Below are 14,079 nucleotides of genomic sequence, written 5' to 3' on the forward strand. Positions count from 1 at the left end.
ATTTAGGTATGCAACTTTCTAGAATTAGGAGGATAATGTGTAAAGATTCTTCAATAATATGCTTTAATTTATTTTTTTTTCAGCCACCCCTGGGCCTCCTTATGCTCTGACAGTGGTTGATGTAACAAAGAACCATGTTGATCTTAAATGGGAGGCTCCTAAAAATGATGGTGGCAGACCAATCTTGAGGTAGGTGCTGTTTTCATTCATTTAGCAATTATTAAGGTTAGGGAGATAAGTTTTTAACTGAGCGCATAGTTTTCCCTATTTGGGGTCTGTCGAATTTTCAAAATGAAAGCATGTACTTCATATATACATCCATTTTGAAAATTATGCTGAAGAATTTATGTGCTTACTTTAATGCTCACTTTTTAGTAAACACAAATGTTCTGGGTAAAGTTACCTTACCACATGCACATTTTCAAAAGTATGCACCTAAATGCAAACCCCTATGTGCCTTTGGGTGTGTCTCCACTCCTTTCAGGTAACATATATACCTGCCACAGATCCTTATCTCTATGTACATACTGGATGCACAGTTTTTATAAATGTTTGTCTCTACACAAATGGCTTTTAAAATTGTCTTCGTAGGGTCTGTATAATATGGAACGGAGTTGAAGGGGTAGAAAGTTTGTAAAGTCCAATGCACTTTAAGGTCAAAAGGGTGGGAGGTGAATGGCATAAAATACCTCAGAGTGTTTCAGGGGGAGGACTGGGGGAAATAATGGAAGGTCTGTCAGTGTTTCAAAAGGTATGATGACTTCTAGAATAGGATGAAGGGAAGGTTGGGAAGACTTTATAGTGTTTTGGAGATAAGGAGCTTCCCTGCACTTACCCTTTCACGTTGGATCAGTTATTGCAGGGGATATCTGGGCTTCCAAACAGAATAGCAATACCACAAGCACACTGTCTTTAATGTAGCCATGGTAATACTTCTGCATCCTGCATCTCTTTACTATATGGATCAGGCATTAAAACCCCATGTACAGCTAAAAGTTTCAATGTTCAGAAAATGCTGTGCTCTTAAATTTATGCTCCTTTATTAGTCTCCTAAATGTGTGCCATATTTTCAGCCAAACCTAGGAACATAATTTGTTAGTTGAAAATTCATCTTAATGTAAGAGCTTACAAGTTATGCTCATAAATTTAAGCCTGCCATTCCTTTGTCTAGATTTAGGAGCCTGGGACTGAAAATAAGTGGCATCCTAAATTTAAGACTTTAGTAGAATTTTGAGTAAAAAATTAATATAATCTGCCCTAGTAAATTATCAAAGAAGCCAAATCAAAAGTATAACTTTCAAAGGTAGGAGCATAAATCCTTTGACTTTTGACCCCAAAGTTGCTTAAATGTGAGCTATCGCATTAGCACACACTAATGCCATGAATGTATGCTATTTCACCACAGGTCCCTTTTTATGCAATGGGACCTAGTTGCTAATAATTTAAATTAACAGTGTCTGATTGTGATAACATAGTAGTGCACAGCTGATAGTATGGACATTAAAACCAGCAGTTAATTTTCATTGCTATGCCATTTTTACCAGGGCTCAGTATATATATTCCTCTCCCTTATTTTATATTTTGTATAGATACGTTATTGAAAAGAAAGATAAACTAGGAACACGCTGGGTAAAAGCCGGAAAGACAAGTGGACCAGACTGTCACTACAAAGTAACCGATGTCATTGAAGGCACAGAGGTTCAGTTTCAAGTCCGTGCAGAAAATGAAGCAGGTGTTGGGCACCCCAGTGAGCCCACAGATATGCTTACCATTGAAGATGCAAAAGGTGAATAGTAATTATATTTATTATGATTATGTTTGTATTTTGTAAACCACATAGCTTTAAGCGGGTTAGACATTTTTAAAATAAATATCAGCCCCATACAATATAGAGTGGAAAAGTGATGAGGTTTTTCTTTTTTTTTTTTTTCTAGGTCCTCCATCACCACCTCTGGAATTGCATGTGACTGATGCAAGCAGAGAGCATATTTCTATTGCTTGGAAACCACCAGAGAAAAATGGTGGTAGTCCTATTATCGGGTACCATATTGAGCTGTGCCAAGCAGGAACTGAAAAGTGGATGCGAATTAACTCTCGTCCAATTAAGGAATTGAAGTACAAAGCAGAAGAGGGCATAGTTCCTGAAAAGGAGTACATCTTGCGAGTCAGAGCTGTGAATGCCATCGGAGCTAGTGATCCATCTGAAATTTCAGAAAATGTTGTTGCAAAAGATCCAGACTGTAAGAAACTATGATTTAACATAATCAAGTAACACAAAGAGGGTTATTTCCAGAAATATTCTGGAAGCCGCCCCAAGATAATCCAAATAGGACTAGACTGACTAAAATATGCTATAATGTTAACACACGCTAGCATACATTAACCTGCATTATTTACTACAGGACCCTTTTTACAATAGGATGTATTTACCAATAATGTGCATTAGCAGCATTAGTGCATGATAACGCAGTAATGCACTTTTCTAAATTGAGTCCATAAGTAGCACACTAAATAGAAGACGATTTTAGAAAGGTTTATTTCATCATTTTACATGTAGAAAGCCAGCTGTGCAAAATTCACATATAAAAGTATATGTAGGGAGTGATCATACATATACTTTCACACATGTATAAAGTTGGTTTTCCTGTGGGGAGGGGGAGATCAAAGTTAAAAGGAGTGTAGGGTTTGCACATATATGTTGCAGAATGCAAAGTATTTGTCCATAACCTAACAGACCAAAGCAAGTGTATTTATGCCTGCTCTGAAGCAATAAATGTACATGTCCGGTATCACTATTCGCACGTCTAAGAGGCAATTTTAGAAGAGAAAAAAATATGTGTACTTTTCCTTTTTGAAATTGCCACATTTAACAACCCCTTCTATTTATGCAGCTGGAGTAGTTCTAAAACCACCTCCATAATTCTAGCAGTATTTCTGTGTTATTTCTTTTAAGATATTATATCAGTTTTCTCTCCTTTTACAGGCAATCCAACTATTGATCTGAAAACAAAAGATATTATTGTTGTCGAAGGTGAAAAGCTGAATATCCCTGTGCCATTCAGAGCTGTTCCATCTCCAAGTATTTGCTGGCATAAAGGTGGCAAAGAACTTAAAGCTGGAGACAGAATAACAATGAAGAGTGATTACAAGTCTGCCTTGCTGCATGTTGACAACTGTGTCCATTCAGATGCTGGTGTTTACACTATCACCCTGGAGAACAAGCTAGGTTCAACAACAGGAACTATCAATGTGAAAGTCATAGGTAAAAATTCTATATAGTTGCTCCACCTAATAAAGAATGTTCAGTGTTGACATTACAAATATATTTATGAATACTACCATTTTTATCACCATTGTATCATTATTTCAATCAGGTTTACCTGGCCAGTGCAAGGATATCAAAGTGAGTGAAATAACTAAGAATTCATGCAAGGTAACATGGGAGCCTCCAGAAGATGACGGTGGAACTCCTATACTACATTACGTTCTTGAACGCAGAGAAGCTGGTAGGAGAACATATACACCAGTGATGTCTGGTGAGAACAAACTAACTTGGAACGTGAAGGATCTGATACCTAATGGCGAATACTACTTCCGAGTTAAGGCTGTAAATAAAATTGGTGGAGGTGAATATCTTGAGCTAAGAAATCCTATCATCGCTGAAGACTCGAAACGTAAGTTTATAATAATGGATAAATAGCCCAGATTTGACACAAATAATGTAAAGTTTTAATATATTAATTTTTTCCCAATGTTTTGATTTATTATATTATAGAACGGCCAGATCCACCTGTGGATCTTGATACACATAATCCAACTTCAAAGTCAATAACACTAACATGGAGACCACCATTGTATGATGGAGGCAGCAAGATTCTGGGTTACATTATAGAAAAACTGCCAAAAGGTGAAGAAAAATGGGAAAGGTGCAATGACTCATTGGTTCCTATTTTAACCTACACTGCAAAAGGCCTTGAGGAAGGCAAGGAATACCAGTTCCGTGCACGTGCAGAAAATATTGCTGGAATCAGTGATCCTTCTCGTATCACCCCTGGAATTAAAGCTTTGGATCCTATTGGTATGTTTGATTGTTCAAAGTAAATGTTCCATAGTTTCTGTTGTTATCCTATAGAAGAAATACACCAGTCGATATTCAACCCTTGGCAGTCAATGATTTTTTAAGACACTGAGATCTGTGGGCATATTAAAACCCAGATAGTCAATGCTGGGCCTTGCCCAGGTACCAGCATTGAATATCCAGAATCAAGTAAGCAGGTGCAATATTCAGTGCTAGCACCCTCATAGCTGAGCAGATAAAGACTGGACTGCCTTATAAGTAGTCCTATCTGCCCATTTAGCTATGCAGATACCAGCACTGAATATGGCTGGTTCCTGCTTAACTGCCAATTCTTTCCCAACTCTGCCCCCCTGACTGCCTCAGCAATATCTAAGTAGTGCTGCAGCAGTCAGAGCTGATATTCATCAGCACTGTCTGCTTAAGTGCTGTTGAATTTCAGCATCTACCCTCTCTTAGAATGGTTTAAGTGGAAAGAAGCCTCTCCTGTCCATTTAAACCATGCAGAGTGTTGACCCCACTGATTTTAATAACTTTTTAACTAAAATGGTATATTCTTTTTATAACAGAGCCTCCAAAGGTATTGCTTCCTACCACCCTTCTCGTAAGACGAGGTGATGAGATTGCACTTGAAGCACACCTTAGTGGGTCGCCTTATCCAACTATTACATGGTTAAAGGATGATGTAACAATCAGACCAGAAGAAATTAAAAAGAGAGGAGATAGAATGGTGTCTGCTAGAAGAAGAAAGGAAGCTGTAGTGGAAGAGCCATTTGTCCTCTCTCTGCCAGAACGCATGACTCTGGATAATAGAAAGGCTGGAGAATCTTTGTTGTGGGTTCGGGATTCTATCAGACCAGACCATGGAATATTTACTATCAGCGTTGAAAATGATCATGGCGAAGCAAAAGCATCATGTGATGTAAATGTGTTAGGTAAGAAGACAATAATTGTTTTATTATTTAAAATAAAAGAATAGCCAAAGAAGTGATATTTTAATACCATTTTATTGTTTATGTAAAAGATACACCTGGACCTCCTATCAATTTCATATTTGATGAAATTCGGAGAACTTCTGTTATCTGTAAATGGGAGCCTCCACTTGATGATGGCGGTAGTGAAATTTTGAACTACATTTTGGAAAAGAAAGATAAGAACAAAGATGAAACTGGCTGGATTTCTGTCACATCAACAATCAGGCACTGTAAATATCCTGTTGCAAAACTCATCGAAGGAAAGGAATATGTATTCAGAGTGACGGCCGAAAACAGGTTTGGTCCTGGACCACCATGCATTTCAAAACCAGTAACAGCTAAAGATCCATTCAGTAAGTTTTACAATTTTGTATTAATGTTTTGTTTGTGTTGTACAAACAATGTTGTCAATATCTTCACTAATGCATAATATTAAAATAATTATTGGCAGTCTTTGATCAAGCTTCCTTTGATTTTTCATCAGCTCCACCAGATGCACCTGACAAGCCTGATGTTGTAGATGTCACCAGCAGTAGCATGTTAGTTAAATGGAATGAACCTAAAGACAATGGAAGTCCTATCATAGGATACTGGATTGAGAAACGTGAAATTAATAGCACACACTGGGCTCGTGTAAATAGAGAGCTTGTTAACGCACTAGAAATAAGAGCTGAAGACCTTTTGGAAGGACTTACCTATGTCTTCAGAGTATGTGCAGAAAATGCAGCTGGTCCTGGCAAATTTAGTGTACCATCAGATCCAAAGACAGCACATGATCCAATCTGTAAGTAACACACTAAGAAGTAATATGTCCTTTTTAAAATATCAATGTTAGTGAATTCATTCTATTTTCATTTCTTTCAAGCACCACCTGGGCCTCCAATTCCAAGGATTGTCGATACAAGTTCATCTGCTATTGAAATGGAGTGGGATCCTCCACTTTATAATGGTGGTAGTGAAATCATTGGTTATTATGTTGACAAGCAGCTAATGGGCACCAATGAATGGTCACGTTGCACAGATAAACTGATAAAAAGACGTACATACACAGTCACAGGAATTCGAGAAGGTGCAGACTACAGGATTCGTGTGAGTGCTGTTAATGCTGCTGGTGAAGGGCCACCAGCTGTAACTGAACCAATAACAGTTTCTGAACCTCAAGGTAAATTCTATAAATGATAATTTGCATCTAAAATGAAATTGAAAATATTTGAGGGATTCACTCAAATGTTATGAAATTTCTGTAACATTCTTTTATTTTCTATATAGAACCTCCAATGGTTGAACTGGATCTTTCTGTCAAAGGAGGCATTCAAATATTGGCTGGACAAACTCTTAATATCCCAGCTACAGTTACTGGGCGGCCTGCACCTAATATTGTGTGGACCTTGGAGGAAGGTGAACTGGACAAGGAACGAACTGTCATAAATAATGTTGGCACCTCATCTCAGTTAGTAATTGTAAATGCACAGAGAAAGGACCATGGAAGATACGTGATTACTGCCAGCAATGAGAGTGGCACTAAATCTGCAGCAACAAGAGTAGATGTCTTTGGTAAGAAATAATACTTACGAATTTTGCTAGCTTTCTTTAAATAATACAAAACCTGTCTCTTCTGATAAATATTATGTTCTCTTTTCAGATGTGCCTGGCCCAGTTCTTGACCTAAAACCTGTAGTTGTGAACAGAAAGATGGCCCTGCTTAATTGGTCTGATCCAGAAGATGATGGTGGAAGTGATATCATAGGCTTCACCATAGAAAGAAAAGATGCTAAGATGCATATTTGGAGACAACCAATAGAAACAGAAAGATCTAAGTGTGACATAGTGGGTCTTCTTGAAGGGCAAGAATATATGTTTCGTGTTATTGCCAAAAATAAGTTTGGAAGTGGCCCTCCTGTTGACATTGGCCCAATTCTTGCAGTTGATCCTCTAGGTAAAAATTGTTGTTTTCTACATAATATAGTGAATGCATATAGCATTTGTAAGATGTACAGCATAAATGAATGATAATCTTAACTTTTGTAAGCCTATTAATCAAAATACAAAACACCAACTAGTATTTTTTAGTCTAAATTTTTATTTTAACAAATTTAATAAGCAACTGTTGTACACTTTATTAAGATTATTAAATAAGAGGCCTGCTATTCTGACAATTAGGCATGCCCTAAAAGTTAATGCAGATTCTTTATTAACAGTTAACACATGGAAGTTTCCATGTAAACAGCTAATGTGCAATAGGGTGGAGATTGGATGGAGACCACTCCTTACAGTTAACACAGTGGTAATTAACACAAATTAACATGGCAGATAATGTGGCACAATTTACACCATTTGAACAACAGCCAGCACTATATTGTGTTCTCACAAAAATACAAGAAGTACAGATTCTCGTATATAAAATCAACAGCAGTTTTGGCAACAGTACTGGTGCAATCCAGAAGAACACAGTGGTGCATGCGAAGGAGCAGTTTTCACCACTGTGTGAAGGGGAGCTCTGGTTAGAAGGAGGTTGATAATAGGGTGGTAGGACACTTTGGCTATAATAAGCTGATTATTGAGGGACTATGACTGAAAAAGGTGGCTAATGCTGGGGAAGAGCTAAAAGTAGAAGGGAGCAGATTGGAAGCTGGGACTGGAACAGGACTTATACTAGGGCTGGATCTGGAAGCAGGTTGATAATTTAGGGAGTTCTGGTTGCAAGGGGATTGATATTGGGGGGGAGGGCTAGGATTATAATGGGGTTGCTGGAGTTGAGAAGGCTAGGATTGGAAGTGGGGTACTTATAAATTTACCCCAGCCTGTACACACTAACAATAGGTGTTAAGACAATATAGCTCCTACTTTTATGGAAAGTAAGTGTAAGTGTTCCCTAGGATAGAATTTGGATGAACATGTTATAGAACTGCAGTTTATGCAGATATTTTAAAAATATGCAGAATTGTGTAAAACAGAATGAGAAATGTGAGTGAGGGTCAGAGCAGGTATAAATGCCTCATGCATTGGTGCACATGTGAGTTTTATAAAACACACAAAAATTTTCCTCCTAAAATTATAGAATTACGATGGCAAATAAATATGCAATTGAGTAGCATTAATTGGGAACCAATGCAATGCTCATTATACCTGTCTCCTCTTTTATTAAGGTGCGCTAACCGATTAGCGTGTGCTAATCGATTTAGTGGGCACTAAATGCTAATATATGCATGTTAGTCAATGGACGCTTTAGTGTTTAGTGTGCGCTAAATTTATTAGCGCGCACTAATCGGTTAGCGCACCTTAGTAAAAGAGGGGGGTAATTCTTGAAGCTACAATAATGAAATTAACCTGTGCATGCAGGTTCTCATTTTAGTGCTTGCTATACATTATTAACATCCCAATGAATAATATAGGGCTCCTTTTACTAAACTGTGATAGCGGTTTTAGCGTGCGCTTAGCGTGCGCGCTAGACATTAATGCCAGCATTGAGCTGGCATTAGTTCTAGCTGCGTAGCGTGGGTTTAGCACGCGCTAAAATTCTGCGTGTGCTAAAAACACTATTGTAGCTTAGTAAAAGGAGCCCATAGTATATTCTATGTATACTATAGTGATTAATGTGCCCCAAATATTAAAGAATGAAAAAGTCATATTAAAAAAGTCTTCAATTCATATAAGGATGAATTTAGGATATATTAATTTTATTTATTGCTTTTTACTGTAGTGTTAGAGCAGTTTATAGAGAAAAAAATAAAACTAATTGCAGATACAAATAATACAATAGATGATTTGATATGTGACCCTCTGTTCTTGCAATCTGCAATATTTTAGTCAATAGCAAATGAACAAAATAATACAGTAATATGCATTTCAGTGTACCAATGAAAGTATAATTAATAACTTAACTGTGCACTGTGACAGGATCTTCAATTCAACAGAGCACCCCATTTCAATTGATACTTCTTCTGGAACCACTGTCTCAATGCAATGAAATAGCTGTATCTCCCCATCTGAACATGCAAAGCAGCTATGCAATGACATATGCGCTTTTGTGTCTTCCCTGCTAAGGCATCCTATTATAATATTACCCTCAGGAAGTATCTAATTTAGGCAAAGGCTAAACAATATATAACTGTCTAAAATTGGAAATATGAAGGCAATTTATAGTAATCAATAAGGATTTATTTAATCACGTTTTAAAAATTCTGTAACTGTGATTTATGTTTTCTTTGTGATTATAGGTCCCCCAGGTGCTCCTGAAAGATTTACATACACAGAAAGAACAAAGTCAACAATTACACTTGATTGGAAACAACCCCGTAATGATGGTGGCAGTCCTATTATAGGATACTACATTGAAAAGAGACGACATGACAAGACCGAATATGAAAGAGTTAACAAGAAACTTTGTCCAGATACTTCACTAGTTGTAGAAAATCTTACTGAGTTACATATGTATGAATTCCGTGCAAGAGCAGTCAATGCAATTGGTGAAAGTGAACCATCCCTACCTCTTAATGTAGTTATTCAAGATGATGAAGGTAATTGATTTTAATACCTTTTGCAAGACTTAAATATCTAAAAGAATATGAGCCAATATTGAAAATATTTGTCAGGACAGCATCAGAAGATACCTGAACAAACCTTACCATATGAATTTCCCACCCAGCAGACCAATAAATTTTGTCTGGACAACGAGTTATTTGGGAACAGGGATACCAGAGTGCGGTTAAACTTTAAATGGAAAGCGCTAATTTTCAGCATTGTCCAGTTAAAATCACTGTCCTAAAGTTAATCACATATATTGACCAGCCCAATTTAACTAGATAATTCAATTTGAATATCTCAATTAAAAGGTAACCATTAATCGGATAAGTTATTTGGTTGATTTGTTCGGTGTTTGATCACTGTTCTCTGTATTGTGCAAGGCTTTTTTCGATATTACTCAGTCGAGGAGGTTTTTATGCCGATGAGGTAACTCACCCCGGTTTTCTCAACTAAGGTTGGTGTGGGAGGGGTTCTTAGGCTTTTTGATTCCTCCTGGGTTATTAACACATCTTTAAACACTGTCAGAGATTGGTACAATGATTTGCTACGTAAGTAAGTAACATTTGACAATGATGCTCTAGTCAATTCTATTGTCTTGACATATGGGAATTGCATATTTAGATTTTGATTATCCTTATGAACTTTGGTGTGTTTGTCTAATGCATATCATGCTCATAAACTAATTACTGTGCCCCTTTCTCTTTTTTTAGTTCCTCCCATGGTTGTATTACGCTTGGCTGTTAAAGGAGATACTATCAGCGTTAAAGCAGGAGAGCCTGTTAACATTCCGGCTGATATAACGGGTCTTCCTTTACCTAAGATTGAATGGACAAAAAATGAAGTTGTAATTGAGAAACCATCAGCAGACCTTAAGATTGAAAAGCAAGAGTTATCAAGAAGTGAGGCAAAATCAGAAGTTATCATTCCTTCAGCTGTTAGGAGTGACAGAGGCAATTACACAATCACTGCTTCCAATCGCCTTGGGGCAGCCTATCGAACTGCTGTTGTGCAAGTATTTGGTAAGGATATAAATTTTAGTGATCAAATCTGCAAAACAAAATATTTTGTCTGTTTTCATTTCATATTATAATATTATTGCTTGTATCCTGTCCTTATTTAGATCGGCCATCTCCACCAAGAAATCTCGCTGTTACTGATATTAAAGCTGAATCGTGCTATTTGATTTGGGATGCCCCTCTAGACAATGGTGGAAGTGAAATAACCAGCTATATCATTGATAAACGTGATGCCAGTAAAAAGAAAATTGAATGGGAGGAAGTCTCAAACACTGTTGTGGATAGAAGATATGGGGTAAATGATCCAATAATTGCTTCTATTTTCTTTTATAGATGTTGCATACTAGGATTTTTTTTAAAAGTACAGATTAGGGGGTGAAGAACTCATGTGCACGACAGAAGAGCAGGACTTGGGTGTGATTGTTTGTGATGATCTTAAGGTGGGCAAACAAGTTGAAAAGGTGACGGCAAAAGCTAGAAGGATGCTAGGGTGCATAGGGAGAGGTATGGCCAGTAGGAAAAAGGAGGTATCGATGCCCCTGTATAAGACTATGGTGAGACCTCATTTAGAATATTGTGTACAATTCTGGAGACTGCACCTTCAAAAAGATATAAAAAGGATGGAGTCTGTCCAAAGGAAGGCTACTAAAATGGTGCGTGGTCTTCGTCATAAGGTGTATGGGAACAGACTTAAAGATCTCAATCTGTGTTTATACAGTACTAGTGTACGGGGGGGGGGCAGTGATGATATTCTTCCTCAGGATCTATAAGAGTATAGGGTCCTAAAATGGTGGCCTGAAGTTTAACTATTTTCTATTGGGATTGGGGAGGGGATTGTTACTGCTCATTTTTAAAAAAAAACTGATGGTGCTTTCTTTATTGGTCAGTTTAGTTATTGTAGTTCTGTTTGTTTTTCTCTGCTTGGAGCTTGTATATTCTTGTCTGTTTGTTTCAAGTTTCAAGTTTAATAAAATTTTGATTTGATCGCAAAATCTTACTTCGATGTGATTTACAAAAACTGTTAAAAATTGGGGTAACGTAATAAGAATAACACATTACTCGGACAATTGATTTACACAACTATATACCAGCCAAACACAAGGAAAAAATAAAATGGATTAAACACAATTTATAAAGTAAATCAAACAGAGTAGGATATTAAAACAAAAGGATGGGTAAAAGATTACCTGCTCGATTTTACTTATAGCTTTCTATAAAAAAAATTTTTAAAAAAAGTCTTGGGGATATATAAAATGCATGTAACTTAGTTAAAATCTTCCTTAAAAAGCCAACTTTTTAGTAAGTTTTTAAATTTGCCAAGCAATTTTTCATCCCTTATATTAGCTGGGAGGGAATTCCAGATTTAAGGGGCTGTGACAGAAAAGATCATGTCTCTCCTAGAGTAGATGACTCTTAGCGAAGGGATTAGGAGGAGTGATTTCTCTTCTGATCTTAAAGATCTTATAGGAGTATAGGGAATTAAAAGTTTTTCTAAAATCGCAGGGGCTTTGTTTGTTAAAATTGTATGTGAAAGTAGAGCTATTTTGTATGTGATTCGTTGGTTAACAGGTAGCCAGTGTTTTTCTTTTAAAAGGGGAGTCACATGATCAATTTTTTTCTTTTTAGTGATTATTTTTATTGCCGTGTTTTGTATGAGTTGTATTCTGTGTATTTCTTTAAGAGTAATTCCCTTATATAAAGCATTACAATAATCAATTTTTGCTATGACTAAAGAGTGCATTAAGATATTTAAGGATGCTTCATCCAGAAATGTAGCTAGGAAAGGCGGGAGAAGGGAGATATGATAGAGACGGTTAAATACCTGCGTAATGTAAATGCGCATGAGTCGAGTCTCTTTCATTTGAAAGGAAGTTCTGGAATGAGAGAACATAGGGTGAAGTTAAGAGGTGATAGGCTCAGGAGTAACCTAAGGAAATACTTTTTTACAGAAAGGGTGGTAGATGCATGGAACAGTCTCCCAGAAGAGGTTGTGGAGACACAGACTGTGTCTAAATTCAAGAAAGCCTGGGATAGACACGTGGGATCCCTTAGAGAGAGGAAGAGATAATGGTTACTGTGGATGGACAGACTATATAGGCCATTTGGCCTTTATCTGCCATCATATTTCTATGTTTCTTATTTTCAGGTTTTCTGGGATTATGTTTTGGTCCACTACACAAAATAATAATAATTTTATGTTTATTAAATAGGTTTACTACTTTAGGTCAAATCTAAGATATTTTAGATCCTTAATACTGAGGCTCACATTCCAAAAGGTGCTCTTTCATTTTTTGGCAAAAGTCCTGAATGCATATGCAGTAGTGTTACTCTTAACCCATGCTTAATGACCTCAGATGTATGTTTGTAAGCACAGTAGAAAATAATTCAATGTCCTTTATATGTAATTATTTCATTCTTAGGTAATATAGTTAGATTGTGAGCCCCTTGGGACAGAGAGGGAAATTCAAAGCCTGATTAGATTTTTACATTACTTAATTTAATTGTTTTGTAAACCACTTTGAATCCTTTGGGAGATTTAGCGGTATATAAGACACCACATTAAATTAATTTAATAACTCAAGAGGTGTAAGTGATCATTTACTAGATAATAGGGGAAAAAAATGAATTTCCTTTAACAATTGTAAGATTGATAGAACTGGATGTTCACAAAAGTGAAAATGCCCTGTAAAATGTCATGCTTTAAATCTTTTTTTAATCTGTCTTTAGATATGGAAACTTACAACAGATGGTGAATACCAGTTCCGAGTCAGAGCAATCAACAAGTATGGAATAAGTGATGAGTGTAAATCTGAAAAAGTTGTTATCAAGGATCCTTTCGGTCTTCCTGGACCTCCAAAGAAACCAAAGGTCTCAGATTGTACCAGATCATCAATGCTTGTATCATGGGAACCTCCTCTAGATAATGGTGGATCTCCAATCACTGGTTACTGGCTTGAAAAGAGAGAGGTCGACGGTGTTTACTGGGGACGTGTTAACAGAGCCCCTGTAACAAAACCATCAGTAAAAGGCCTTGATTTCACTGTATTACGTTTGATTGAAGGAGTTCAATATCAATTCAGAGCCATGGCCATAAATGCTGCTGGAGTTGGTCCTCCAAGTGAACCATCGGATCCTGCTTTAGCAGCAGACCCTATCTGTAAGTGTCATATCATATTTAAAAATACTTTTAAGAAGTTGAAGTTGAAGTTCATTTGTAGAATTATGAATACAATCTCTACCATTAATGAAAGAGGCTGGAGGCATCTTATTAACACCCAGTTTATTAAGTAATGTGCTTTTAAAGATGAGTCCACGTCATCAGATACATAAAATACATATTGCACATTATCATGTGGTAGCATATGTTATTGTATTAGGTTATCAGTAATAAATAATAGCCAGTCCTATTAATTAAAAAATGAATCACTGGCAATTTGCAAATGTTTACAGAAAGTCCTGAAGTCCACTTTGAAGTAAATGGCAAAATATT

At 36.7% G+C, this 14,079-nt stretch overlaps 1 protein-coding gene across 18 annotated transcripts in view; it reads left to right on the forward strand.

Moving 5' to 3' along the window:
• TTN (titin) overlaps positions 1 to 14,079 on the forward strand; it is a 461,697-nt gene that overhangs the window by 335,514 nt on the left and 112,104 nt on the right. For all 18 annotated transcript variants that reach the window (XM_033947057.1, XM_033947058.1, XM_033947060.1 and 15 more), the window contains 16 exons: positions 84 to 189; positions 1,590 to 1,786; positions 1,935 to 2,240; positions 2,984 to 3,262; positions 3,375 to 3,674; positions 3,776 to 4,078; positions 4,645 to 5,010; positions 5,100 to 5,402; positions 5,534 to 5,833; positions 5,915 to 6,211; positions 6,319 to 6,603; positions 6,692 to 6,985; positions 9,267 to 9,566; positions 10,284 to 10,592; positions 10,694 to 10,884; positions 13,317 to 13,746. In XM_033947057.1, the coding sequence (XP_033802948.1) occupies positions 84 to 189; positions 1,590 to 1,786; positions 1,935 to 2,240; positions 2,984 to 3,262; positions 3,375 to 3,674; positions 3,776 to 4,078; positions 4,645 to 5,010; positions 5,100 to 5,402; positions 5,534 to 5,833; positions 5,915 to 6,211; positions 6,319 to 6,603; positions 6,692 to 6,985; positions 9,267 to 9,566; positions 10,284 to 10,592; positions 10,694 to 10,884; positions 13,317 to 13,746 (4,566 nt within the window). The remainder of the gene's footprint in view (positions 1 to 83; positions 190 to 1,589; positions 1,787 to 1,934; positions 2,241 to 2,983; positions 3,263 to 3,374; positions 3,675 to 3,775; positions 4,079 to 4,644; positions 5,011 to 5,099; positions 5,403 to 5,533; positions 5,834 to 5,914; positions 6,212 to 6,318; positions 6,604 to 6,691; positions 6,986 to 9,266; positions 9,567 to 10,283; positions 10,593 to 10,693; positions 10,885 to 13,316; positions 13,747 to 14,079) is intronic.

Source organism: Geotrypetes seraphini, chromosome 5, assembly GCF_902459505.1.
Source record: "Geotrypetes seraphini chromosome 5, aGeoSer1.1, whole genome shotgun sequence".
Classification (NCBI taxonomy): domain Eukaryota; kingdom Metazoa; phylum Chordata; class Amphibia; order Gymnophiona; family Dermophiidae; genus Geotrypetes; species Geotrypetes seraphini.